Source organism: Delphinus delphis, chromosome 13, assembly GCF_949987515.2.
Source record: "Delphinus delphis chromosome 13, mDelDel1.2, whole genome shotgun sequence".
Lineage (NCBI taxonomy): Eukaryota > Metazoa > Chordata > Mammalia > Artiodactyla > Delphinidae > Delphinus > Delphinus delphis.
This window is the reverse complement of record NC_082695.1, coordinates 38687897-38705324: the sequence shown is the minus strand read 5'-3', so window position 1 is coordinate 38705324 and position 17428 is coordinate 38687897. Positions and strand designations below refer to the sequence as shown.

At 51.9% G+C, this 17428-nt stretch overlaps 1 protein-coding gene and 1 long non-coding RNA gene across 5 annotated transcripts in view; one reads left to right on the top strand and one right to left on the bottom strand.

Annotated features, from left to right (window-relative positions):
- Positions 1–7013, bottom strand: part of GATA6 (GATA binding protein 6) — a 31246-nt gene extending 24233 nt beyond the window's left edge. The window contains exons 1-3 of one of the 2 annotated variants that reach the window (XM_060028779.1): positions 6990–7013; positions 5788–5899; positions 3222–4383 (exon numbers count right to left, since the gene is read on the bottom strand). In XM_060028779.1, the coding sequence (XP_059884762.1) occupies positions 3222–4347 (1126 nt within the window). In that variant the 5' untranslated portion in view covers positions 4348–4383; positions 5788–5899; positions 6990–7013. Of the gene's footprint in view, positions 1–3221; positions 4384–5787; positions 6020–6989 lie in introns of those variants that run through there. The other variant, XM_060028780.1, reaches the window with a different exon arrangement.
- Positions 7014–8599: 1586 nt separating this feature from the next.
- LOC132436181 (uncharacterized) overlaps positions 8600–17428 on the top strand; it is a 59600-nt gene continuing 50771 nt past the window's right edge. The window contains exons 1-2 of one of the 3 annotated variants that reach the window (XR_009521726.1): positions 8600–8858; positions 9712–10023. This is a non-coding gene — a long non-coding RNA (uncharacterized lncRNA). Of the gene's footprint in view, positions 8859–9069; positions 9400–9711; positions 10024–17428 lie in introns of those variants that run through there. The other 2 variants (XR_009521728.1, XR_009521727.1) reach the window with 2 other exon arrangements.

The following is a 17428-nucleotide window of genomic DNA, read 5'->3' as shown; positions in this document are numbered from 1 at the left end:
ACTTTAAAATATCTCCAGTCTAGAGTTACTTATATTATAGAAAATTTAAATGTTACCATTTGGCTTTCTTTAAGGAGCATTTCTGAATCAATTTTTAAAGTAAATAAACATTACACTTTACAGTTTATTTGAAGAGTATGCTAGCAAGCCTTTCTATTCACGAGCAGTCTCCAGCTTGTGTCTACCGTCAACTTTTGTACAGATATTTAAACGGGATTTGGACATACAGAAATCTTTCATTCCATTAATATTATTTACCCTGCAAAACAAGTCTCCTTCCTCCTCAAGAAATACGTTTAAAAGAAACTAGCCTCCCACATAACTCGAGTTCAAAGTTGTCATGGGGATACTGCAACTTAGAACACATCACAAAGATTTATTCTTCTCCGCCCTAAAAGCTACTATTGACTACGGTAATCAGTAAAATGCTCAGGACTTCAAGGACACTGAAGTTAAACAAGGTATTTGTCTTTGTTGTTGACTTTAAAATGTTACCTATCAGAGCCCCTCTCCGTGGAGAATTGGGGCATTCCCTGGAGAACCCAGCCCTACGCCTGGCCTCCTTCTCCCGGGCTGGGAACAATAAAGACTCCCCGGAGAAGACAGTGTGAACGCCCCAGGTAAATCTCTTTAGTCAGCTGAAAACTCAGAGACAAAACGTAAAGTCTACTTTGGATAAATAAAATTTAGGAAGTTTGCTTATTTTTAATTAAGTAAAATCTACAGCTCCCATTGCCTCCACACTTTTCCCCACTCCTCATTCAGCAGCTGCAATCCTATAACTAAAATAAGAAAAAGCTACTTTTTATAAATCACGAAATCTGATTGTGCTGGAAGGTCTCTCACCATTTCCCCCCAATTCATCCTCTGTCTCCTAACCTGGCTGCTTTGGGTGGCCCTGGGCAGTGACAGACTCAGGGGAGAAGGGCAAGGCCAGCGAATGTCATGCCGGGACCGAGAATGGAACCCAGTTCAGCGGCAGCTTGTGAGGGCACTGGCCTCTGGAGACAGAACTCACCCCAAAACTCCCCACCAGCACCAGCACCAGCACCAGGGAGAGGTGAATGGAGCAGGTTCCCAGAGAACAGCCCCCTACTCCACCCCGCACTGTGCAGGTTGAGAAAGCTCAGTGCTCAGGTTTTAGCCCTGCCCATCTGCTCGAAAAAGAGTGCCTCCAAAAATGGTTTGTTAAAAAAAAAAATCAAAGTGGAGAAGCAGAGAATCAGTTAGGAAGCTGGTAGGAGAGGTGCTCTCTAGCATGGGAACACCTGTAATGGACAAGCAAAGTTAGGGTCATTCATCTCCCCCACCCCCAGACTGGCTTATTCTCAGCAGCTTCCTGCCTTCTTTAAAGACTCTTTATGCAAAAGCTGGGTGTTCCCAAACCCCTTTCCTTTTTTTTTTTTTTTTTGAAACATGCTCTGAGTCTACACAAGATTTTTCTAACTTTGCAGTGTTCTACCCAGAAAGGGAAAAAATTAGTGAAAGGATAGGCTAAGTTTAGATTGAAAAACTTACAACCTGTCTGTAATTGCACCCTACCACCTCTAAAAGGATTTTTCTCACAAAACCAATTACTTTAAACATCCAAAGACTCCGATTATGTCTTTTGGACTGCTTCTCTGTCCTGTGTAATGCTGGAAGAGGGCAAAGGGAAACGGAGGTCACGCTAAGGTGCGTCACCAAGCAGGCAGAGCTGCCCCCTACCCAGCTCACACAACCTTTCGGATTCCCTGCTGGATTCTTGACTGACAGAAACCTCACAGCCTAACCACCACCCCCTTCCATCCTTTGAAGATCCTTCTCCCTGTCTCTCTGCTCCCGGGAGCCAGATGTGGGTCCCTAATGCAGCAGGAAGGGTGACAGGGCTCTGTGGTCTCAAGTCTCCAAACTTCAACAGGGCCCTCCCCACCGCCCCACTCTACACACAGACCATGGTCTCCAGGACCAGCTTTGCAAGGAGAGGAGAGGGGATTTTCAGCCCAATGTTACTGAGAGAGCGCAATTCAAATAAGATCCTTCACACCTTCAGGCCACTAGCATTCCCAGGCTGTCTCTGAACACAAGGCTAGCAGTGCCTCACTTGACCCTCACCAATTAGGGTCCCTAAAAGACTTGCTGTCCCTAAGTGAAGGGCTCTCCCGCGAAGCCCAGACCTGGGGCCTGAGAGCACCAGGTAGGGTACCTTAGGCTGATGTGCCTCCTTTGTCTTTGCCACTTTTTTACTCCCACAGCTCCCCTCAAAGAAACAACGGCCAAAAAAAGTCCATTTTTTTTGTCTTAGGAGACTGTCAGGTTATATCAAACAGGTTAAATACAAAGAGAGACCTCTGAAAGCACGAAAAAGGACCCAGAAGCTGAGGAAAGAAGCCAACGTGCCTCTGTCAGGCCAGACAACAGTTCACACCCTCCCTTGTCCTTGAAGAGCAGGACAAACACTCTTCAAGATGTGGGGCATTTGCAGGAATTTTGACAATTGTGTTTTCCCAGTTCACTCCAAACTGCCCCCAGACACTGGAATGGAAAGCATGAGTGGGATTGGAAACTGAAAAATTGTTGGCCTGGGTTCCGGAGGAAGAATAGGCGTGAGTGCTCCTGGATCCCTGGTCCCAGCCTGGGGGACGCAGGCGGGAGCAACAGCACGACACCCCGCCGGCCTGCTGATGACAAGCAAAAGGGCCCCGGCACCAACCTTCCCTCGGGACAGTCACCAGGCTGACCTCTCTTCTTGCCCTCTCACTGTGGGTCAGGGAGATGCCAACTAGGTCCTTTTCCACCATGGACCTCTTTAAACACTCTCGTTGAGGGAAACACACGCAGCTCCCGACCTTGGGAGAGTTGAATTGGGTGTGACTGTGTGTATTGGAGGAGAGGGTGAATCGTATGCCCAACACGCTCCTAAAGTTACCCTCCAAATGGACTCTCACGCTTCCACCCAGGCAAACTGGAGTCTGCGACCAAGTTCAGGCCCTGTCCGTTTCCTCCTGGGCTCATTTTTTTCCAACTGCCCACTCCAGTCGCTATCCATCAAGTCCCTGGACCTCCTCCCAGACCCTGAGGCATATCTGCGCATCTAGTCTCTCTCGTTCAAAACAGAAGCACCACAACAACGCGGTCAGACTCCGGGCACCCAGACAGGAATGCCCTGGAAACAGGGCCCGTCAACTAGCTACTCCACACCCCCTCGCGCCCCGACTCCCATGCCGCGGCGCGACCCTTACCTGCGCTGGGGCCCCGCGGCACAGGGAGCGGGGCTCCGGCGCGGCTCTGCAGGCTGTGAAGCACCGGGGTCTCGAAGGGTCCGGCGGGCCAGGCGGGCGTCAGCGGTGCACCCACGTAGGGCGAGTAGGCGCTCGGGTGGTGGTGGTGATGGTGGTGGTACGTCCCGTTCAGCGGCCGCGCGGCCGACAGCGAGCCATATTGGTGCTCGCGGCCGCCCATGGCCGCCAGACTGCCGCCTCCACCGCTCACGCCGCCCGCGCCCCCGCCGCCGGCCGCCGCGTAGCCCCCCGGGTCCCGAGCCGCGCCGTTGGCCATGGGCGGGCTGGGCGAGTAGGGGAAGCGCGCCGAAACGTGCGCCGCGGCGGAGCTGGCGCTGCCGGGCCCCGCCGCCCCGCCGGCCGCCGCGCCGCCTCCGCTGCCGTACGGGGGGCTGTCGGCGGAGGCCTGGGGCCAGCCGGGGTGCGCGCCCGCGCCGCCCGCGTGATTGGCGGGCCCGCCGCCCGCCCCCTGGAGGTACGGCAGGCCGGGCAGCATGGAGCCCACGCGCGTAGTGGGAACGTAGACTGGGGAGCTCGCCGCGGCCGCGGCCGCAGCCGCGGCGGCCGCCGAGTGCACGAAGCCGCCGGGCGCGCCGTCGTAAGCGGCGGGCCCCTGGCTGGAGAGGGCGGCGAGGGTCTGGTACATCTCCTCGGGCTGCTCGGGGGCGAAAGGGCTCAGCTTGGCGCCGCGGCTGGACCACAGCAGCTTGCTGGCGGTCGCGGCCTGGTCGAGGTCAGTGAAGAGCAATAGGTCCTCCCAGCTCGACAGGGCGCCCCCGGGGCCAGAGATCCCCGGCGCCGAAGGTCCGTGGGGAGCCCCGAAGGGATGCGAGGCGTAGGGGCTAAGCAGCAGCGAGCGGGCCGTGGGTCCCGCCGCCGCCTCCCTGTCGAGCTGCGGTGTCCTGCAGTTGCTGGCGCCGCCGGGGCCGCGCTCCCCACCGCGAGAGCAGCAGGAGGAAGAAGAGGAGGAGATGGGGGAAGGCGGCGTAGAGGGCTCCCGCGCTGGAAAGGCTCCGGAGTCGCTGGCGTCCGCAGGCGCGGCCCCGAAGCGCTTCGGCAGGCACCAGCCGCCGTCAGTCAAGGCCATCCACGGTCCGGCGCCCTCCTAGCTGACTTCTAGCTCCTGAGACCGGATGGGGAGGGAGACAGGGTCGGGAGGAGAGATAAAAAAAGGAGTTATCCAAAGCGCAGGCTGCACGACATCTTACCTCCACTCGCCTCCCTGGCTAATGAGATTCCTCAGAGATCCCGTTTCTGCCCCGGGCTCAAGGGGTGGGTAAGGAGAGGGGCAAGGGGCCTGCGCAGCCGCCACAGGATCTTCCCAGGACCCGGATACAAGCTCTCCCTCACCCGCACGGCTCGGGTCCCTTCGCGCTCCCTTCCCACCCCCTCCGCAGCATCCTTCATCAGCGCGAGCGCCAGACCCCAAGGGTGACTGCGAGGCTGGCCGAGGTTTTCCTTCCGCCCCGAAGTGGCTCCCTCCTGGCTGATGGCACACAAAGGAACTTTTTAAGTAGCCGTGCGTGTCGGCGCTGCCTTATCATTCCTCCGTACGGGGGTCGCTCGCCCGGAATGCCTCAATATGAGAGCTGCCCGCGTGAAAATCATTAGCACAGGGAAGGCAACCTGTTCCCAAAAACGAAACCGCCGCGTTCTCCCATACTGGCTTTCCCAGAGCTTCCCGGACTGCGCTGACGAGACAGAACGCGAGCCCCAGAGAGAAATGCAACCCAGCCCTGGAAGGTGGGGCCGCAGGGCGGAGATCGCAGTCTCGGACCTTCGGGACATAGGCAGTTCGGGGTGCGTGCGGGGCCGGAGTCTCCTGCCCAACCCGCGTCCCCGCGGCGCCGCACACCTTAAGACACCGCTCGCCTCTGCAGCCACCAGCGCGTGCGCTCACGCCGGCCGCGCCACGCCGGCCAGACCACCCCGGCCCACCCCGCGGTCATCCCCAGCCGCGGAAAGGCCAGACCGTTCCGGAATCGGACGTAGCGGGGTGGAGCGGAGCGCAGAGAAAAGGAGGGGGAAATGTAAGGGGGGACGCGAGACCGCCCCGGAGCCGAGGCCACCCCAAAGGGGAGAGCAGGAAGAATGACAGGGAGACAAGGAGGGGGTGGAGGAGGGAGGCGAAATACAGCCGGACTGGCCTTCTCGGGGCTGCTTTTCCAAATCGCCTGGGCTCATCGGACATAACCATACTAAAATTAATACCCACACACAGACCGGGACTAGATAGCAGGAAAGAAGTCTCTGCCCGCCTGACTGCCGGCTCCCGCCCCTTTGCGCCAAGATAACTCGGAGATAAGGCTGCGCGCAGATAAGCGCTTCGGGGAGAGGAAAAGACACCATAAGTCGGTCCGCGGTGTCCCGGGAACCTGGGTGCCTGCTGGGAGTGGAGAAGGTAGAAACCCTCGGAGCCGATCGCGGCCCGCAGAGGGCCGGAGAGCCGAGGCCGACGGGCCAGCGACGGGTGGGGGGTGCAGAGGAGGAAAGAGGAGAGATCGTGCAAGAGAGGAAGCAGCCGAACCTCGGGTGGGCGCTGCGCATGGAGAACAGCCGTGGCGGAGGGGGCTCCAGAGCGCTGAGAGAGGCCGAGGGCGCCGGCAGGCGAGCGCGAGTCCGGGGTCTGCGCGGTGTTGCTGGTGAATAAAAAGGAGAGAGGAGGCGCCTCTTACAGCTCTGCCGGAAAACTGCAGCCTGCGCTCCTGATTGGACTCACCGAGCCCTAAACAAACAGCGCTCGCCGAAGGGTGCCAGGCTGTGGGTCGGAACTGCGCTCTGCGAGCAGCTGGGCGCTGGAGGTGAAGAGGAGGAGGAAGAGGAGGAGGAGGGAGCTAGGGGAGGAGAGAAAAGAGGGTGGGGAGGAGACGGCGGGCGGCGGGGGGAGGGGAGCGCGCCCGGGCAGACAATGAGCCCTGCGCAGCCTGCGGGTGTGGGCTAAGCCGCGAGCACCGTCCTGGGAGTAGGGGCGAGTCCATCCAGGGGGCGCCGATCCCGGGGACGCCGGGGGAGGGGCGGAGGTGGCAGAACGCCTGACCTGGCTGGCGACCCACACCCATTCCTCCTCCCCCAGTTACACGCGCGCTCAAGGGGGCGGGGGGGGGGGGGGCGGCGGTGGCGCTGGAGGAGTTGACCGTGCACAGCCCCACGCAGCCATCGCAGCGGGAGAGACGCGCCAGCTCCCTGGTCAGCGCGCCCCCCAGAATAAGGGGGGAAAGTGCTTTCCTCCGCTGGCCTTCCCCGCTCCTCCCTGCACATTAAATGAGCTTTTAGCTCCGCAGTTGTGTGTGACCGACCTTAAACTTTCCCAACCTCTTCTCGAGACCCTGAGGCTCAGGTCGTGGTGGCCGTCGGGGGTCTCGTCTCCTGTGATCTAGGAAAAAAGGAACTCGAGTACCCAGCTCCCTATCTCTGCCCTGCTTTTTAGAAATGTACTAAATTCCTGGGAAGTTTCGGGAGGTTCACGTCAGCCCTCCCCAGCTAAACTACGGGAACTTTGGGGGTCATGGTGTACGTAAAGGTTAGTCCATGAAGTGTGCAGAATGGAAAAGGGTTTCCACGCCGGTCACCCCCGGAGGTGCTCTCCAAGTTTTGGTATCCCGTTTGCTCTGAGCTTTCCCTGGAGAACTTCAGGTAAGTATCAGATAAGTCGTTGGAAAGAGGAGGGGGTCACCTTCCCAGGTCCCAGCGCGAAATACCGCTTCCCCACCCCCATCCTCACATACACACCCCTTCTTCGCTCCCTCCAAATGGTTATCACAACTGTGTACAAACTGATACGGTCCTTAGCCAGCAAAGGGACTGGAAATGAACGTCGCGGGGTTATCAGCGCCGATCTGTCAGCGGGGAGTCGCGCGGCCGCAGGTTCGTCCGCGGCAGGAGCCGTGATATATGTCTCGCTCCCTTTCTCTCACAAAAAGGATTTCTTCCGACAGATGTGACCCCAGAAGTCTGTCGAGAGAGAATTTTAACTAGGGCAGGAGCAGTTGTTTTGTGGCAATGGATTTTTACACTTTTTTTTTTAAGGTAAATCGAAGTAAATGATTTTCTAAAGGTCAGTCTCCCTGAAAGCGTTTGGCCTGTGTGTGTGTGTGTGTGTGTGTGTGTGTGTGTGTGTGTGTGTGTATGTTTCCAGTTGGGGAAGAGAGAGGAGCCTGAGCAGGGTTTTGAGAGATTGTGAGACCTCCTGGCTAAATGTATGTTTCCTCTCTATGTGACTGTGAGCTATGAACCTGTGAATCCTGGGGGACAAGGGGCCAGGGCCTGGCAGAGCGGGGGAGGAAAGAGTGGAATCGAGGAAGTCGGCGATTCTTTTTTTTTTTTTTTTCATTCTTCGTAGTAAATTGCTGCTAAACACTTTTGAATTTTAAATTGCTACCGAAAAGGTCCATAAACCGTTCTCATCCAATTTAGTCACTTTTATTACATTCCTCTTTGCCTCCCCCAATCACTGCGGCGGCTCCCAGTTTCAGCGTGGCCGCAATTCCGAAAAGACTGAAGGTAGAAAACTCTGGAACGGAGACTGGCGACTGGAGCAGGATCCAGGGGCTTTAAAATTTAACCTGAGTTCGATCGAATGCGTCTACCAAAGTAGATAACCCGGCGTCCGCCGTCCACTTAACTCCTACCAGGGCTTCCAATGCCTTTCTTTTGTTTTTTACGTGAGTTCCGATCAAATTTTTATGTAGACGGAGTTTTGCAGAAGCTCCTTTGTAAGCCGTTACAGAAAGGTTGTGGGCATTTGATTTCCTTTGAGTCCAACTGTTCTTAAATATTTCTGAGGTTTGCTCTCAAAAGCAAAGTTTTTTTTTTTAATTCATATCTCAGTGAGGTGATTTCTAACGAAGACAAGTTAACAAATAAATAAGTCCATTGGCTGAGTTGGAGTCCGGGCTGTGAACGGCCTCCAAGCCTGAGCCCCGAGGAGAAAGAGCCCCTGGCGCGAACCTGATTCCTGCTGTGTGTGTGTTTCTTATATTTGCAATTACGTGGGTGACCGTGTGAATTTCCTTGGACAATAGTTGACCCCCAGGGACCGGCTTTTCCCGCCAATCCGCAGCAGCGGGGAGAGGGTGCGCTGGCCCCGGCACGGCTGAGACAGAGGTGAGCGGCGGGACGCAGACCAACTCCACAACGTGCGAGTTCTCAGGCTGGAGAAAGGACAAGGCATTTTACCCTCCAGATTCCCAATCAGTTTTGAACATTGCTTAAAACAAAGGTGGGGGCAGGGAAGTCATTGTTTGCTCTTTTGCAGGGTCACAAGTTGTTTTCTGGTTTTTTAGACTGGTCTTGTTTCTCTTGTCAGTTAACAGAGAAATAAAACAAAACTGACCCGTGGAGTTTATTCAGACAGAATGCCAGGTTGCCTGACTGTTCCAGTTTGCAGTTTTCCCAACGCATCGCCTTTGGCCTTGGGGACAACACCCCCGGGGCCCCGGGGAGCGGCACATTTTCAAAGCCACCCCCCAGGGACCTGAGGCCCGGCGCTCTGAGCTTCCTCTGAGCGCCCCAGCTGGTCCGGGAAGGCCGGAGGGATTAGGGGGGCGCAGAGGAAGAAGTGCACCCCAAGAGCTGGCGATGGTCCCCACAGTGCTTCAGGTAGACGGTCATGCTCTTAGAAGTTTTCTTCGTGTTTCCTTTCCTTTCTTTTTTTTCCATTTCTTTCCCTAACGCCTCTCTCTTTTTGGTGGATTTGCTAATCTGGAACGAAATTGTTTCTCTCGGGACTGTTGAGACCCAAGGAGTAGCCCCTCCGGAGCGATCCTGCCTCCGCGAGCGGCCCTCCTCACCCTCGGAGGGGGGCGGGGTGCCTCCCGGGCGAGGCCTGTCCCCAGGGCTGATTTATTTGGGCCGCGCGCGCCACCCCGCTCTTCGCGACTCGAATCCAGCCCGAACCCAGCCGCCAATAGGGCAGGGGGCGGGTGCCTGGCGGCCAAACTGGAAGGGTGTTTGGGAGCCCAGTTGTGCGCCGCTTCTGGACGAGCCGCGAGGCCCCGACGAGGACCCGCGTCTTCCGAGGATCCGCCTTTACGCCCGCAAACTTAAGCTCATCCGCTTATCATTTCACCAAGCTCCTGGGTGCTCCAGCGACGTTTCAGGAAGAAAAAGAATACATACGATTTCTGACTTTAAAGCATAGGTTTTAACTTGAGAGGGTTTTTTGTTGTTGTTGTTTTTAACCAGATTTATGGGGCCTTCTCGCTTGTACCATATTTCTTCCCGTCCCGGGGACGCTTTGGCCAAAGGACACTGGGTCACCTCGGCGTCCTCCACGCCCGCCAGCGCCCGGGCCCACTAGCCGGGTCGGGGCGGCGCGTTCTCCGATTCAACTCGGTGGCTGTCACTCCGACGCAGGCCATCGCCCAGGGCCCTGACAGTTGTTGGAGGGAAGGGGGGGGGCGTTGTCGTTGTTTTGTTTTTTAATTCTCGAAAATCCCAAAATACTCCTTAGAAATGTCAGGTGGTGACGGCGGAAGCGCGGGACGTGCGCAGCCTAGAGGTCGCCCCAACCGCGTGCCCCGGCTCCCCGCCCCCTGCCCGCCGCTGGTCCCCGGACTCAGGAAGGCGCAGCGCCCACGCCGGACCCCGGCCGGCCGCGATCGCGGCCCCGCGACCCCGCATCCCCGCGCAGACCCCGCGCGCCGCCGGTGGCCGCCAGCGCGGCGCGGAGGTGGGCTCGCGGCGGCAGCGCGCGAAAGGTCACCGCGGTGGCATTCCTCTCCGCGCGCTGTTTACGTGACTTAATGTACTTCATCCGCTGCGGGTAAGTTAGGGCCGCGATAAGGGGGCGGCCGGAGGAGGGTCGCTGTAAAAGCCCCACGCTGGGCGCCTTCCAGCCCTCCCCTCATCCATTAACCTTTTTACTTTCTTCTTCCCTCTCTCTTTTAAAGCTTGTTATCTAGGCCACCCAATGACCGACGAAAGATTTTCCCTCCCTGCTTCTCCCAAGGCCGCTTTAAACCAAATAAATTTAGCTATTAAGGGCCAAGATGTCTGACAAAAGATCGAAAGGTGTCTTTCCGTGATCGCTTAAAGAAGCGAAGGGGAAGCTTGTGGCTCTCGGATCCCGATAAGACATTCCACACCGGCGCCGGCCTCCCTCCCCGAGGCCTGCTTGCGTCCCGACACGCTGAGAACCCCACTTGGTGGCCCCGATCTCGGATGGCCGCCAAGTGGGGAGTGCCAAGCTCTGGGGTCCCGGGAGCCGGGGACTCCAGGCCGGAGCTGGACTCCCCAAACAGCCCCCCTGCACTAGGCAGAAAAACTAAACCGAACTCAGTGGGACCCAAATTACCTCCCATTTGGATTATTTTCTGATACTGAATAATACTACAAAGCCAAACCACTCCTAACCTCGTGCCCCGCTCCCCGCGGTTTGCCGAGCTAGGGGCAGTGTCACTCCCCATCTCTGGTCGTCCGAAGCAGACCTTTTGAACCCCAGTCAGAACGTGGTGGGTGGAAGGAACCCGGCGTCGGGATCATACAGGCTAATGGGGAGGGTGTGGACCCTCAGAATAACAGTGTCCAGGTTGGAGGCAGCAGTCCAAATACTCAGCCATCCTCAGGCTGAGTTTGGTTATGAAGTGTGGTATTTACTATTAGTACTATTAATTACTACGGGCTTCACTACATAAAGCCTAGGGCTGCCAGCTGGGCTGAGGCCCTGACCCTGGAGTAATCCCTTCCCTCTCACCAAAGGTGAAGCAAAAAATAATCCAGTTTCCTGATCCAGGACTGAGAAGTGGGCTTGGGGAGTCAGATGCCATGTTTTCCGTTTCCTGCACAGAGCTGCTGCTTCTCCCCTTAAGGAGATGGAATATCCTCCATACTCCAGGCCCACTTAAGCCTTTTCTACCACTTTGAAATACGGCAGGATAAGAAACTGGGGGTAAGAGATGAGACCACTCTCGGCTTCGCTGCTGTGGGGCTTCTTCCCACATCTTCTGCCTTTCCCATCTGTTCTTCTCTGGCAACATCAGAGACAGGACTCTGAATCCCAAAAGGCAATCCAGTATCTTCAGCGTCTGTCTGTCCTCTCATGCTGGGCCCCAGAAGTTAAAAATGTCCTTCTTCTCACTTCTCCCTCCAAATAAGGTGAAGTCCCAAATCATTCACCTTATCTAATCCTAAGCTCTTACCCAGCCTCTGGAGGTGAGAGAAATCAGAGCATCAGAGGGAAAGGGACCATTTATGCTCTCAAGAAGGTGAGAGAGATGCAGAAATTTCCATCCCACTAGACAGGCAAAACCTGGGCTTTCTCTGGGCTTTGCAGGTATCACTAAGTGTTTAGGCAATGCCCATTCCAGGGTCAGGGTGCAGATGCCACCGCCCCAGAGCTGTCTCAGCTCAGAGACCTTTGTGACTGGTTTCCTAGTGGGGCAGGGGGCATTGGGGAAGCAGAAAAAAATGAGATGATAGGCTTTAGCTGTTTGCTAAGTGACTAATGTCCTCCTTGAATCAATTAAAGAAAAAAAGTGCCCAAAAATTAAAAAAAAAAAAACTTACTGCGTTTGCCACCCAGAAATATGACCTCTCCAGCTGTGTTGCAAATATGCAGAGAATTAAGACCAAAAGGCTGTCTACTTACATGCAGTCCTCCAGTTTCCTGCACTTGCGCGACAGTACTGAGTATGCACTGCACAAAGAAGAACTAGAAGAGGTAGCTACTAGTTTTGAAGTGTTTACAGTCTGAAAGGTTTGCAGTTCTGTAGAGCCGGTTAGGCAAAGTACCACAGACAACTTTCAAGATGGAGGGAGATGTCTGAGTCTTTTTTCTTTCTCTAGAAAAGTACCCATGCTCAGATTTTCCTCTAGGCTTCACAATGAGCTTATTAAAACGGGAGGGTGGTGTGCTAGCTCAAACACTAGGGAATTCCTAGGAGCCCAGACTCTGGGCAGCCTTCCTGGGTTTGAATCATGACCCCTCCCCTTCCTAGCTGAGTGACCAAGACAAATTGCCTAACCTCTCTGCTTCAGTTTCCTCATCTTTAAAATGGGGTTGATAAAAGTACCTCCCTTACAGGATCATTGAGAGGATTAAAAGATGTCTTATGTATCAAGGGTTAAGAGTAACCAGCATATGGTAAGCACTGTGTAAGCATGACCTGTTTTTACCAATATCTATATTGTAATAGACTTACACCTACTACATCAGATTTCAGTTTTTTGGGAGACCCACCTATCCGCCAGAGTTAAATTAACTCCCAGGAAAGAACTTCTTTGAGCACTCATTCAACTTTGAGACCTGCCATTCACCAGAGGTCTTGGGCTTTTTCTATGTACCAGCAGTGAGGACTTTATTTATCGCATTATGGTAGGAAAGGGTGATGGGGCAGACAATTGTAGATCTACTTTTTCTGGTTCCTTTGAAGAGGAAAAATTCCTTGTTCCCTTTGCAAATGCCAGCAGCAGACTACAGGACAAAGATAACAATCTTAAGGTTTGTCCTCTGCTCTGAGAAAAGAACTCCAGTCCTCAGAAGCACCCCCCTCCCTGGAAGCTTCTTTCTGGCAGGAGATAGGAGTGAATGAACAGATGGGGCCATGAAGGAGGGCAACCTTGAGGACTGGCGTTAGATATAAGGGAGAAAAAAGAATTAACTAAATTGACCTGGTCATCTCACTACTCTCATGCTTTTTGCCTTTCAGTTTGGCATTGCTGTTTATGCAGGAGACTTATTCTACATTAATCACATTTTGTTAAGGAATTTAAAAATAAATAAATAAAGATCTGTGAGAAGCTAGGGGACCCAATATTGATAGAAGAAAATCTAGACCATTCCAGACTTTTTCCAATTGATTTTCTTTCTTTTTCTTATAGCATCCCATCTTCTAAAATAAGATCTAAACTGCAATAACGAAAACTTAAAAAAGAATCCATGGGACATAACAAAGAATACTGTTCTCTAGATAAAATGATGGGGAAAGAGCTTTGTTTTTCAGGAGGCAAAGTCTGGAGGGATCATAAAAGTCTCCCACACTGTGCAGGTTTCCAGCCACGTTTGTGCCCAGAGCCTGTTTTTCTCTTTCTCTGACAGTCGTGATCTTCTCTCCATTTGATTTACTGAGTGCTGTCATTTCTCTGCTCTTTACTTTCACAATCACACATTCAAACCTGATAAAGTTCAAGACCCTGAATACTTGCAGCTTTCCCAGATTTACAGTCCTGTTGCCCCCCACCCCAGCCAGTGGTCCCCCGGCTGATTGAATCCTCATGGACAAAAGCCATGGGGGATCAGCAAAAAGCCAGCAGGTCCACGAGGGCTGGATCTCCAGAGAACGATATCCCCCATGTCAACTCTGTTAGTCAAAGCGAACCTTGGTAGCTTCCTCCCCCTAAAAAGAGATGTCAACATTCTCTCATTTTAGTTCCAACTTCCAGTTTGTAAACTGCCTGTGGGCAGGGACAGGCACGGTAACTTGCAAATTTTACAGTTGGTGAGAATTGGATGTAAAATCCTGGTCAGCTTACATGATTTTCCTGGATCTACTAAACAGCCTTGTGATCGAGGGCAAGCCATGTAACCTCTCAGTGCCTCAGTTGCTCCATCCATAAAATGGTAGAAATATTACTTCCTATAAACATTAATCACAAACCAATGACTTGAGTCCTCCTCTCTGTGTGTAGCTCTGTCAGGGCCCCAGTAAGACCACGAACACCTGTCTGATCTGGCTGTTTGGATTCTCCCAGGTTAAATACAAACCTAGAAGTTAATCTAAATACCGTACCAATGGGCTAAACAAAAGGAATGGTTCATTTCCAAAGACTGATCAGTTAAATTAGGCTCAAGTTTTCAAACCGCTGAAATGTCTTATGATGGAAGATGCTATCTAAATAATCTATTCTTTGCCTATAAATATGTCATAAGTCAACTAAATCACAGAACAGTGACAAAAAGCCATCAGTGACCATGAATATCCTTATTTCCAGTATGGTGACTATATGGGGACTTCATATTTATGACATAAGTAATTATTTTACATGATTTAATGTTTTCATTTATCTTGAACTATCAGAATTTTCTGAGTAAGGTAAGCAGAGATTTAAGTAGGTTTTTTTTTAAAATCACTGTTCCAAATCCATGAATTAAAAAGGTGTGATTCCCCCCCCCCCTTTTTTTTCATATTCTAGAAAGCTAAACTGTCATAATATCTAAGAGGAAAATTGTATTCACCTGTTAGGAAAGGAGGTGAATTATTGCCTACCTTCTTCAGAAGGCATATTTTTAACTTAACCAATCAGGAAACACCGATTGGAGTATATTACGATGTTGCTTTTTCTCCTGACCATAACAATGTTTACTTCTACAGAGGTGAATAAAAATAGAAACTTGACTTAGTGGATATCAAATAACTTTTTCTGGCTCCTCCTGAGCTAGGTGACTACTCTGTTTATAATCCCACAAATTAAAGACATGCAATTATCCAACAAAAACAGTGGGACTATTACACCATTTTTTAAAAGACTGACTACCACATAGCCGGTGCCCAGCCAGCTCTAGCCAAAAACCACAGTATGGAACCATAAATAAAGCTGTCAGCCTTCGCATTTCAAAGGCACCTTTCTGTAGAGAGCTCGGCTTGTGGTGAATAGAAAAGGGCCTACCCAGTGGTTGAGCTGGTGGACCGGCAGCAGAATCCGTCCACACCTCAGCACTGTGGCTAGATTAAGCTCTTGCGTGGAGGTTGAGAGCTGGGGGTCTGGGTTCGAATCCCAGCTCTGCAGCTCACTCTCTGCGTCCTTATGCAAGCTACTTAATCCCTCTACTTGTCATTTTCATCATCTGTTAAAAAAAAAAAAGGGGGTGGTAAGAACAGTAGCCTCCTCAAAGAGTTTTTATGAAGTCTCAATGAGTTAATATTTATCAAACGCTTAGAAGAGTGTCTGGCTCAACATGAAGACTATTTGAACCATTTGATAAACAAGGAAAAACACAAACTTCTATTTCAGGCAGCCTTCCTAGAGGAAGAGAGATGAGGGGGGAAGGGAGGACGCCCCAAGTCCTCAAAAAAGTTAGGTAGGAAGGCAAAGGCATAAAGAAAAGATATGAGAAGAAGCCTTTAAGAATGTCAGATATTTCCTACTGGGGATTATTTAAGGTCATAAACTCACCCTTTCTGTGTATAAAACCTTCCAACGTGCTGTCTTTACAATGACAAATGTGCTAATACCTTGATCAGTGAATGGAGTCATAAGGTCTTGCCCAGCATATCGTGTTTATATCAGAGGCAAAAGTGAAGGTTGCAGAGGCAATAAAACTCTCACGGTGCAAATATTTTAACACCTCACACATGTAAAGATTCTTCTTTCTGGCACATGGGTAAATTTTCTCACTTGAAGAAGCCCTGCATGATGGCTAGAACTTGGCCCTGGGGTTGCAGCACCAATTCTGTCCTCGTGAGCTCCCCAAGTGTCCACAGTCACAACTGGTATGACTCTAATGGCCATGAGATCCATCCTAAAACCAACGAAGGCTAACACGTGTTTCTCCACCACACAATGGCCCTCTTCTTTCTTCACTCACCCCACCACGTTCTCACGATTATGGCTGCCTTCCTGATGCTCAGGCAGCACTGTGGTCACTGGGACATGAGGTGGGTCATAGGTGGGTCATCTTTACTGCGTCCCTGTTCTCCCCTGGTCTGCGACACCTGGGGGCTCGGATCACGTCTTGCTCATCTTTGTATCCTCATGGACACACGCAGTGTCTGGCCAGACTCTTGAGTGTGATCATTTTGAAAGTTTTAAGATACCACACTCCAAGCCCAAACATGAGTTCCAACATTATTAGTATCAGACTTTTCTACACTAGAGATAATTATCTCTTTATTTGAAGTTTTAAAATTCACTCTTTTCTCCTACATCCTCCCAAATAGAATTCTCAGCCAGAAGGTTTGAACGTCGACTTTTGGTGGGATTCTATATTGAATAGTGTTGATTATCAAATGATATCTTTATAAGCCACTTTCTGATCCAATAATCCTAATACAAACGAAACCTGACTGTAGCCTGTGGAAATTCGCTAATCCCAAGTACTGTATAGTTGGTCCTTAAAGGAGCTATTGCGAGGCTATTATTGCAGCAGACGTGTTCCTTTACTTCCCAGACTCTGTCTCAGTTTTTATGGACTTTATATTTCACTACGTTTTACTACTTCCGACTTCAAAATACTTTCCACATTTTTCTCTCTTAATTCAGCCACTTGAGAACATTATATTGTCTGTGTTCAGAATTCTATATTGGCCAATAATTTATTAAGCCAATTAGGAAGCGCACTTTAAAAGAAGAATCAGGGCTTCCCTGGTAGCACAGTGGTTGAGAGTCCGCCTGCCGATGCAGGGGACACGGGTTCGTGCCCCGGTCCGGGAAGATCCCACATGCCGCGGAGCAGCTGGGCCCGTGAGCCATGGCCGCTGAGCCTGCGTGTCCGGAGCCTGTGCTCCACAACAGGAGAGGCCACAACAGTGAGAGGCCCGCGTACTGCAAAAAAAAAAAAAAAAAAAAAAAAAAGAAGAATCAATGGCAAACAGTCAACAGCATCGCCAGCACCATGAACGTGAAGCGGAGGTGCAAATTCCATTTTGAGTCCTAGCCACATACTCCTCTTTTGTTTCCATCATTCTAACGTTAAGGAACAGATGTCAGTCCTGAGAGCAACTGCCTTTTGCCAGTAGGTATAACAAAGGAACAGATTTATAACTGGCACCTACCAAAAATACAATAGGATAAGGTCACACCAAAAAAAGTTAAACAGCGCAAGAGAAACAAGGTCCCTTCTGAAGGATTCATTTGAATACAATGTCAAGTTCCTGTCACTTACATTTTCCACTGTGTGGTCAGGGCAGTGCAGATTGCTTTTCAGCTGTGGGGACTTGCCTGGTGTGAGAGCGGGTGCCCTATCTGGAGAAAACCAGCCATCAACTGCACCACGGTCCTCCCTCCCTGGAAGCACCCAAATACATGGCAAACAGGGCAAGACATGCTAAGGACATGCAGTTCAAACATTCTCACACAACACCACAAAATACAGAGCACCTTACAAGAATACCGTCGATGAAGTTCCTGCCCTACAGAATCCTTTTTTAAAGAATTGTCACCATAAGATATCCTACCTAATTAGAAGCACCCCAGTGAGATTCATAGCACAGTCCCGGACCCACATCAGATCA